Genomic DNA, 11,211 nt, shown 5'->3' on the forward strand with positions numbered 1-11,211 from the left:
CAGTCCTCGACTGGTCGAGTGGGCCACTCGACCGGTCGAGCAGGGCACTCGACTGGTCGAGCGGCTTTATATAGATGTGGCTCCGCATCTCAACATTGGATAACTTTTTGAAGATGCAGAAGGATCTGATCAAGTTGATATGTGTGTTTTCCTTTCATCTAGGTTTGTGTGACATTATGAAGAGGTTGAATGCAAAATAAACCTTATGGTGTACCATAGGAAGGCTTCAACATTAGTCGCTCGATCCCTGCTGCTTTTTCTGATGTGTTCCATTTGAGCATTTCATGTGCCTCACTTTTCGGCTTCTGCTCAATAATGATTTGGAAAAATTGACACACATTGTGGATATAACACATAAATCATGGTGGGGTAGAGAAGTTTCATCCATTTAAAAGCATGTTGTGTAGTAGGCACTCTAATGGGGAGAGAAAATCAGTGCGTTTTCTGAGACGGGAGTTCCAAGATTGACCACCTCGAAATCGTCAGGTGCAACAATGGCTTTTGAATCGAACTTATTGAGGAGATCATCAAGTTCAGGAGTCGGGTCATCATCTCCCTCATCCTTGACCTCTTTCAAAGTCTAAGTTCTATATTAAAGTCATAGATGTCGACTTCGGCTTCATGCATATCTTTAGATGAGGTTGGCACTTTATTGCATGTGGTTTTTGAAATTTTTTCTAATTTTTGGATATTTTGAATTTTTTAAACGTTTTTAGTTTTTGTAGGCTTTGTACTATTTTGAGGTTTTATGGATTTTCTATTATTTTTGGCTTTTGGGGATTTTATATTATTTTTGGTTTTAAGGATTTCTATTAATGTTTTTTAGTTTTGAGAAATTTCTATTGTTTTTTTGGATTTGAAGGGTTTTATATTATTATTATTTTTTCTTTAAAAGATTTTTTGAATTTTTTGAGTTTTAAATTTATAGAACGTTGAGCAAGCAGGCGTTTTGAACCAACATCTATCTTGGTCTTACCGGGGGTTCGAATGTTTATTCACATGGGACAATTTTTTAGACTAACGCTATGAAAAGATTGACCAGCCGATTCACTGAGTTTACTCAGTGGGTTTAACGCAATCCGTTTCCATTTGTAATCAACTGACTTGGTGGGATTTTAATGGGCCACCCGATGTCAGAGGCTAGACCCATGCAATCCGCACTTGTAACTGGACCGGACACGCGAGTGATATTGTGCAGGTGCACGTGCCAAAATGGCACACTTGTAAAAATCTAAGCCTTCAGTTAGGTAATTAAAAACATAAAGATGTTAACATAGGTTGTACCAAAAAATCAGGAAAATTTACTCCATAGGAAGGCTACATTGATATAAGAAGCACAGACGGTCAGAAAAAGAACGGTAAACAAACATTACGTGATTGTAGCATGCATGTGGCCGACCTGATGACATGGAACAATGAGATTGGGGCGACGTCATCATTGTTGACCTGATTATGTGGACTAATCAGGATACGATGCATGTAAACATGAAATCCCTGTTCCTGTCAATGAGAGGATCCGGATTGGTTCTTTGGAGCTTCCTTGCAGTTGGCCTTTAAAAGGAGGAGAGCGTTCGAAGAAAAACTACTCCTGAGAAAGAGAGAAAGAAAAACAACTCCTGAGAGAGAAAGAGAGAGAGATGGAGATAAGTCTGTGGATAGTAGTTTCCATGGTGGTGGGAGTGATGTTCGTGGTGTCAGAAAGACTACGAAAGCCAAAATCAACAGTGAAATTGCTTCCGGGGCCGCCTAAACTCCCAATAATTGGGAACCTGCACCAGAATCTGCTCCAGCTCGGCAGTGGTGGCGAGTTGATCTACGTCACCTTATTCAAAATGTCCCAGAAGTACGGTGGGATTATGACAGTATGGTTCGGCATGAAACCGACGATTGTGATAAGCAATCATGAGGGAGCTTGGGAGGTTCTTGTAAACAAGTCTGCCGACTATGCGTCGCGGATGCTCTCTTACAAGTCCAAATATATCAGTGCCAACTGGACGACGCTTTTCTCATCCGACCATGGCCCATACTGGCAATCCCTTCGTAAAGGTGTCCAGGACTTTGCTATGAATCCATCATCCATCTCCAACCAAACTCTCTCTCAAGAAAAAGAAGTCATTGCCATGACACAAAAAATCCAAGAACAAGCTGCTGTCAATGGCGGAATCGTCCACCCTATCGACAACATTCGACATAACACAATACGAGTAGTAGGCCGCCTTTGTTTCGGCCCTGATTTCAACAACGAAGCATTTGTTGTTGGCATAGACCCTTTTATCGATGATGTCATCAACGTATCCGCTGTTGCCCGTTTTGCCGATGGCTTCCCCTTCATTCGCTACATCCCGGGCCTGCGAGGTCCGTTCAGAAAAGCAGCTGAAATTCGTGATGGTATTGTGTCAGTGGTAAAACCAGAAATCACTCGCTACCAATCATCGAAATCTCCATGCACCACTTGCTACTTGCACTTCCTCCTCTCGAATGGCTACCCTATGGAAACTATCATTTTTACCCTATTCGAGATGTTCTTGCTCTCCGTTGATAGCACATCGATTGCGACCGCTTGGGCTCTAGCGTTCCTTATACGAAACCCCGAAATCCAACATAAGCTATTTAAAGAAGTAAGCGGAGGAGACGAAAAGAGAGAGAGGGTGACCGTAGATCAAGTGAGTAAGATGCCATATCTTCGAGCTGTAGTGAGTGAAGTGTTTCGGATGAAGCCAATCGCCCCGCTTGCCATCCCCCATAAGACGGTAAATGATACCACACTGACGGGTTTGAAGATCGACAAGGGTACTGCTGTTATAGTAAATATCTATGCTGTCCTTCACGATCCAAAGGTCTGGGATGAACCAGAGCGGTTCATGCCTGAGCGGTTCTTGAATGAAAATGCACGTAGTGCTGGCATGGCCATGGAACGGTCTTTTCTTCCGTTTGGGGCAGGTAGGCGAATTTGTGCAGGGATGGAGCTGGGCAAGCTTCAGGTGGGCCTCACCCTGGCCAATCTGATTAACAGTTTTGAATGGCTTGCAGCTGATGGGGATGGCCCGGACATGACCGACGATTTTACTTTTATTCTTAAGATGAAAGAGCCCCTCGTTGCACGTATCAAGCCTCGTAGAGCTTTGTGACCATAGATGCTAAGTATACGCTCTCAACTGCACGTCGAAACTGTTACTTGCCACGTGTGTGCAAGATTGGAACCGTCCGTCAGTCTCTTCTCATATTTCTAATCAGATAGGCCCCATGCAAAAAATAAATAAATAAACGTTATATGTGATTTGATTTTACGTTGTTCATGTCCATAGTGTCCTTGGACGCATAAATTACAAAACCTTCTTATATTACAAGATATTGAAAATTGGTCCGTACATGTTGTCTTCATGATTGAGTTCTCTTCGTTTTTGTTTATCGGCAATTACTTTTGCTTGCTGTATTAAATCTACATTTTGCATGATATGCTGCTTGTTTGGCCGTTTGGCTATAGCAAAGTTCAATTTAAGTTATTTGTGTAAGGGTAAAAGAGTCAACAGAGACCTTCAATCATCCACATGGATGGAAACTCAAAACTTGAGTCGACTCGATGTCCAACCTCACTCAACCAATACTACAACAAAATAGGGCTTAGCCGACCGATGGGCTTACCCTTTGCCTGCGGCCAGTTTTAACGACTGCAGGCAAAGGGTCCCTTTATATTGAAAAAAAAAAAAAAAAACCCTAGCCATTTGCGCCATCTCTCCCTCTCCACTCCCTCTCGCTCTCCTTCCCTCTCCCTCTCCCTCTCCCTCTTGCACGCTCTCCTTCTCCCTCTCTCTCCCTCTCCCTCTCACTCTCGTGTGTTCTCCCTCTCCCTCTCCCTCCCTCTCTCTGCCTCTCCGGCCTTCTCCCTCTTGCACGCTCTCCCTTTCCTTCTCCCTCTACCTCTCCCTCTCTGCTCGCTCTCCCCTCACTCTTTGAAGTTTCAAGTGTTACTATATAAATGAATATAGACGAATCCTTTCTCACACGAATATTCTCCCTAGTAGCCTTCCTCTTTCACACAAATCCTCTCTCCACTATCGTTCCTTCATCTCCACGGCGGAGATCGGAGGAGTTGGTAAAATAAAATAAAATTAAAAAACCCTAGCTCAATTAGCTCGCTTTCTGTGAGATCTTGATCTTCCTTTGATTCCATCATAAGTAGGTGACTTTCCCATCTCTGCCCTAATTTTTCTGTTTTCTGCATTGGATCTAGCACTATTTTTTAGTTGAAAATCAAGATTAATAGGCATTACTGTATAGGACAGGGCTCTGGCACGTCATGGCAGGGATCTGTCTCTTGATCTGTGTTATGGTTGAGTGGTACTATGGTTAATGGGATAGGTCTCACTGCGGATAGTCCATCCACCAATGATTCCTCGAATTGGAAGATCCTAGCTGTTCTTTCAGTTGAATGTGAACCATTTCTGATTTTCTTTCCTAAAACCATCTATTTGTTGGAAAGAATTCCCCGAGTGAGTGATTTTCAGCTCAGGGGTCATCCACAGCAAGGCCCATCATATCAGTGGTTTGGATTCTTTAACCATGAGATGGACTCGGCTACAGTTCTATCTGAAAACAGATTTATTATTTCCATCTTACATAAATAGGAACCATCCTGTGTACTTTCAAGTTAATAAGCCATCTATATCATCTCATTTTGTGGTTTGTGAGTGATGCTATTGATATGGACTCCTATTGATGATGGTGACGGGCCAGGGGCTTAAAAAATCTGCAATGCTTTGTTTGTTTGTTTGTTTGTTTTACTGCTTCCTGTAACTTCTTTGGGCAGGAGATGAATGGTTAGGATAGTCTAGATCATAGGAATTTTGCTCCTATGTGATGGTCAGATCGGTTTATGTAAATAATTTTGGTTTATCCACGCACTCATGGTTGTTCTTGAGACATAAAGCCCATTTACATTTATGTTGCTGCAGTGGCATGAATATTGATTTGGGGCAGAAACAGGTAGACAAGGAACTTTCTTAGTACCGTTTCTGTTACCCATGCCATCCCAAACTTCTGCCTAACAACCTTACATCTGAAAGGCCAATGAAACACTGGCATTTTGCTCTCCTCTCAGTTCCAAAAAATGGAAAAGCTTTGGGAATGACCATCCTTCAACATGGGAAGGAAAACATGAGCATTTTTCTGATTGTCTTCTCTTTCTTTTTACAGGCAATAGAGGTGCAGGAAGGACACCATTGAACTGGGAGACCCAGACCCACATTTCCTGTCATGTAGGCCTTCACATCTATTCTTTTACCCATCATCTAGTATGTTTATATCTGCAACGACTGCTACATTTAATTTTCAGGTGGCTGCTCGAATATTACAGGATACAGCAATTGGAAAGAACTATGCTTCAGATAAGGTGATCCATCATGGACATGTGCTTTTACATGCTTTGCCTATTGTAGTGTAGATCCGAAACTTTTGATATTTCCTTTTCCAACATTTTTTCAATAATGTCATCTGTGATAAATTCATGCTAAAAATAATGTTCCCTGTTCCTCTGAAATTACTGGATACTTCCGGGATTTTTTAGCAAAAAGAAAAGGGACACTGATGGGGTAGTATGTTATACATGTCTGGTGATGATAAATCAGTTTCAGAGCTCAGTGATACATGATACCATACTGATAATTAGGACATTTGGCAGTACATTTCCTGAAACATGTACATGCCAGCCCCTCTTATGATTCAAAAATAGATCCCCCCGGAAAACCTGTGGCCATCTAGATTTTTTGTAATCCTGAGGCTAGAATTGCGAAAAACAATCCTCCCTAATTTTTTATTAGGGCCAGTTTGGCTTCATGGAAAAAAAATGAGGAAAAAGTGTTTCTTGGAAATTGTTGCAAAGGAAAAGCTGCTTCTTGTAGTGTCTCCTTCAGCATATCTCTTGTATAATTGTTTCATTGCTTTTTTGGGTTTAGATTTGCCTTGATATTTGTTAAGCTTGATACATTTGTACTAATTGTAGTGTCTCCTTCAGCATATCTCTTGTAAAAATTGCTACTGCATTAGCTGAAAAATGTGATTGCTCTGTCTAGGTTACACTTGGACATTCATCATCATGGGATTTGGAAATCCCATCTCACATTTTCCAATGCAAGGCTCATTTTCCAAAGCCTATAAAATTAATTTTAATCCCATCCCACACTCCTTCCAAACATGCCATTCCCAATCCCGAGGTGGGATTAGCAATGCAATCCCATTTAATACAATTCAATACCACTGGCCAAACAGGCCCTCATTGATTTTTGACCTTCAAACAGACAACTGAATGGGCATTGGTTGCCTAATAGAGTAACAAATGAGAAAGAAATCCCATTTAAAACACGATACATTATGCCTAGGTTTGCAAGAGTGGTCTGCTACAAAGTATACAATCCACCTACTGTAATTAGGATACACTGGGATTATATAGATATGGGATCATTAGATAATTTTTACTTAGAACTTTTTTAGGCTTATGCCTTAGCTCACCGGGAGGCTTAACCTTGGCCCTTGAAGAGTCCAACTACCTCGCCTACACCCTCACCTTTAAGAAGCTGTCTTATTTATTTCTTCTTTTAACCTAAAGAGTTGATTGTGTATGTTGAAGTTAATTTGGCTGATGCCCCGATTCTTGACGGTCTACTACTGATTTCTGTGTTTGTGAATCAATATCTTCATGTAAGCTTAACAAATGATTGACCGATTCCAAGATAAGCACAAAAATGGATCACCATGCAATGCCATCTAGTTGAAGCAATGGACTATTGGTTATACAAGCTGCTTATAAATATGATTTTACCACAGAAACTGATTGTTCATGTCTATTGTTTCTTCTTTCTCAGTAACAATCAAAATTTCTGCAACGCTTGTAAAGAGAGGAAACCTTGTCCCAGACTGACAGTAACCCACATTTGAACAACTTAAAGAAAAAAAAAAAAAAAAACCTTGTCTTCTGCAACCCCGCTCTTAACTACAGTATTTGGTAGAAGACACCATTCGCCATCATAGATCTTTTATGAATTTAAATTGAATTACTAGAAAACAAAGAATCATCCAAAAGTTTACAATTAAATACAATACCTACAATGGAGAAGAATCTAATTTGTGGACAGTAAAATTTGTTTGGCACAAACAAACCCACTTCAAGAATCAGGATATCTTTTGTTCTTTTTCTTTTTTCTTTTTCTTCTTTGGTGATAGATAAGACTTATGTCCGATACTGATCTCATAAAAATTAAAGAATAAAGATCTTTATTTATTTGGAAATAAGGAGGTTGTTAGACAAATAGAATTAATTTTTTTCTTTTTCCCTTTTTAAAAATCAATTAAGCCCATACATAGAGGTGCACCATTTCAACAAGATAAAACTGCGCCCAAATCAATTAAGCCCATCCAGCCATTTTATGTGGCTACTGAACGGCAGGGGGACCCCGCCATGAGTTATATGTTTCATCCATGCCGTCCATCTATATGGGACCACCCCACATGTGGGGAGTGCACTCGTGTGTGTGCATGTGTATATATATATTATATTATATTATATTATATTATATATATATATATATATATATATACACACACACACACGTATATATGACGGTGGGCTTTTATGGGACCTACCATGATGCATGTGTTGCATCCAAGCTGCCCAACCATTTTGAAAGTTCATTTTATGGCGTGAGCTAAAGCTTGAGACGGATCTAGAATCAAGTGGACCATCCAGCAAAAGGCAGTGAGTATTGAGCTTCTACCATTGAAACTCGTTGTCATAAGAGTTTGGATCATTAGGAAATTTGTTTTCCTCTTAATCCAAGTCTGTGTGACCTCACGACTAGATTGGATAGGAAATAAATGTTACGGTGGGCCTTAAGAATTTTCATGGTGGAAATCATGGTCACCACTGTTATTTGGACTATGGTCCAGTTGATCCTTTGATATAGATACATATAAGGCCCATGTGATTAGGCCCATCTTGGTGTAGTTGTGGCCTGTTGTTGAGGCCCACTTTGATACATATGAGACCCATGGTATGAGGCCCATTTGACGTATTGGAGGCCCATGGGTCGAGGCCCAATGAGATGTACATAAAGCCCATTGCAATGTACAATTCCACCATGGTTTATATGATGATGCCCTGGGAACAATGTTGGTTTGACGTTCACATTGTAGGATAATGTTGGTTAAATGTCCGCATTGTCACTCTCCCTAGGGCCCATTGTTAGGCCCATACTGGTAGTGTAGGCCGTCTAGGCCCATCTTCATTATGCACAGAGCCCATCACTATATAACATGCTTATTATAGATCCATGATTTATGATCATACGCATCATATGTATGCTTGATATGAGGAGTGGCTGTTCATAGCATATGCCCTCGGGCAGATTATTTATGGGCTCCCTGATATGCGGAGTTGCCCTTCATGAGCGCGCAGTATGCGCAGGATTTGTTGCATGTTTGGTAGAGTGATTCATGTACTTATATTTGTGTGGTTATGATTCTGGTATGCCCTAGCGACATCAGGGCCATAGCCTCCACAGACACATCGTGGATGACTGGATTGGATACCGAAAATACTATTTCTAGCATCAGGGCGCCATAGATGTCCCTGGGTGAAAATCCCTAAACCCGATGGTACCAGAGGATGACTCCAACGTCGAGACCGATTGGATACACGGGTGCGCAAGGGCCGTATACCAGTAGGCCACGTCTCCCACTGTGTCATGGTCAGTTGGAAAGGGGTGTGACCTTACCCACTTGAGTGAGGGAGAAATTTCTAGGTTGAGTTTGACTAGCTTGAGGAATGGGTCCGCTATCGACGAGTCAGACCCGATATTGGCAGGCAGATAGTGAAGTCTCTTCCACTCTCCCGGTTGTGCGTCTGGATAGGGGCGATAAGCTGGCATAGAGTGTACTTGACCCCGGTGATTATCCAGACTGAGAACTGTATTGATATGTGGATTTGAATGAGGATCGACATGCTTGAATTGCATCTCGCATAGCATGGCCATGTTATGGCTGATAGCATTTATATCTTGCATCGCATAGCCTTGGTACGGCTGATTGCATTCATGTATTCGTCACCATGATTCCCATTACTTTGACTTTGCATTCTGAGCACGCTTATATTACACACACTTACACCACCCTCTAAGATTTTTATAAGCTTATGCACGATCGATGCGTGCAGGTGACGCCAGGACGTACCCGTAACCTCGTCAGAGTTGGAGCATGCAGTCGAGCTTTTGGAGTTTCTGTTATTATCATCTTGTATTTCCCTTTTATACGTATTGTACTCGAAAGTTTTTTATCATAGTGGATTTTGTGATGGTGTTCTTGTGGTTATTGTTCGTGGGTTATGCTTTTGGTTATGCTCATTATGAATCAAATTGATATTAGAAATCCTCCTTGTAGAATCCTAGGATCGGAACCTGGTAAATGGGTGCCGGGAGCCGAGAATGGGATTCTACAGAGGCTGTTAGCGCCGAATTCGGCGCTCGAAAATTTTATGAACCCAGTTTCCGAGTTTGGGGCGTGACAGGTTGTGGGCCATAAGTGCAAGTAGTTGGGCGCTTGGCTGCCGACTAAATGACCTTGTATAAGGATCAAGTTGTGAGGCCCAACTCACTTGGATAAAGTTATGATATTGCTCATATGATTGGATTACCGAGCTGCCCATTAGGTCCACCACAATATGTGGGTTTATGATCTTTATGGTTGGGCCCAAACCTTGCCTATGGGCCCACCATATTGCTTATGGGTTGGGCTTTGTATGTTTGCCCACTAGGCCCACGATTTGTTTAGACCTTGGGCTTTGGTTTATATACGTGTAGGTATCGGGCTGCCTTTTGAGACCCAGTTGAGGTTGGATATCCTCCTTAGTGGCCCTAAGGTAGGCCCATAAAGTTCCTATAGGTGGTTGAAGGCCCACCTTGGGCCCTTGATTAGGACCGCTTCTTCCTTGAGTTTTTATGACCCTCTTAGCTTGTGGGCTACCCCAAAGTACTTGTCCCCCACTAGAAGACCTCTCCTTAAGAGTACATGTCTATGTATCTAGACCTTGTCCCTCCTTGGCTAGAAGGAGTATAATCCACGTCGTCATCACCAAGTAGTGTGCTTACACCATTATGACCCATATGCATCATCAGCGTGAATGGATTGCATTGTGTGTGGTCATTGGGTTGACATGATAGAGGGATGGAGTTTCTCCCCTTATGCACATCGAGTGCTTGAAGCTAGTACATGATCTGTGTTGTGACTCATGTATTGGCATCGCATTTCATGATAATCCGCCCTTGCTTCATTAGGACCTCGCCTCCACAAGGACATTCGTGAATGGCCGTATGTGTGGATACCGAAAATGTTACTTGAGCATATAGGTTGCATAAGATGCCCATGGGTGAAATTTTTAAAACTTCAATGGTACCAAGGATCTGCCCAATGCCGTGACTGAGTGAAAACTATGAGTGCACGAGGGCCTTATATTGATAGGCCGCGACCCTCATTGTTGTGTAGTCGGTTGGGTAGGGGTGTGGCCTTACCCGCCTAGTGTAATAAAGCACTGCTAGGTTGAGTCTGACCAGCTCGTAAATGGGTTCGCTGCCGACGAGCCTTGTTGGTAATTGGCTGTCCACAGGCGAGTAGTGAGGTCTCTTACGCTCATTTGACTGTGCGGGTCTGAAGAGCGACAGTCATCCAGCAGTGTACTGGACCCCGGTGATTTTCTTAAGATTGAAAATGTACTTGATATGTGAATTTGGATAAGAGCACTGACATCACTTCGCATCGCATTTGCATCGACTACATAAGCCTCTTTATGCATCGCCTTGGTATAGCACCTAGTACTCATTGCATTGTATTCATGATAAGGCTCAGTAAGGCTAGCGATATTATCATTGATTATGTTTCCTCTCCTCCTATTATTCTTCTGCGCACTATTATCGCACACTTCCACCACCCTCTAAGCTTCTATAAGCTTATGCACGATTGATGCATGCAGGTGATCCTAGGCCAGCATCGTAGCAGTAGAGCTTGAATTAGAGTTGAACCGAGGTCCCCCAGTGTTGCAGACCTTCTTCCTCCTTCTCTTGCTATCAGATGTATTTCCTTTCAGCTATGTACTTGTAAAAGTTCAAATTTATAGTGGATTTTGTGATGTGTACCTTTGTTATTCTCAAATATACTTGTTGTGATCTTGGG

General features: G+C 42.1%; 1 protein-coding gene across 1 annotated transcript; it reads left to right on the forward strand.

The window, feature by feature from the left end:
* The first annotated feature begins 1,667 nt into the window (after positions 1-1,667).
* LOC131255012 ((S)-canadine synthase CYP719A21-like) lies at positions 1,668-3,128 on the forward strand. The gene has a single exon (XM_058255710.1). It carries the CDS (start codon positions 1,668-1,670, stop codon positions 3,126-3,128), a length of 1,461 nt encoding a protein of 486 aa, XP_058111693.1.
* Positions 3,129-11,211: the final 8,083 nt, after the last annotated feature.

Source organism: Magnolia sinica, chromosome 9 (assembly GCF_029962835.1).
Source record: "Magnolia sinica isolate HGM2019 chromosome 9, MsV1, whole genome shotgun sequence".
Taxonomy (NCBI): Eukaryota; Viridiplantae; Streptophyta; class Magnoliopsida; order Magnoliales; family Magnoliaceae; genus Magnolia; species Magnolia sinica.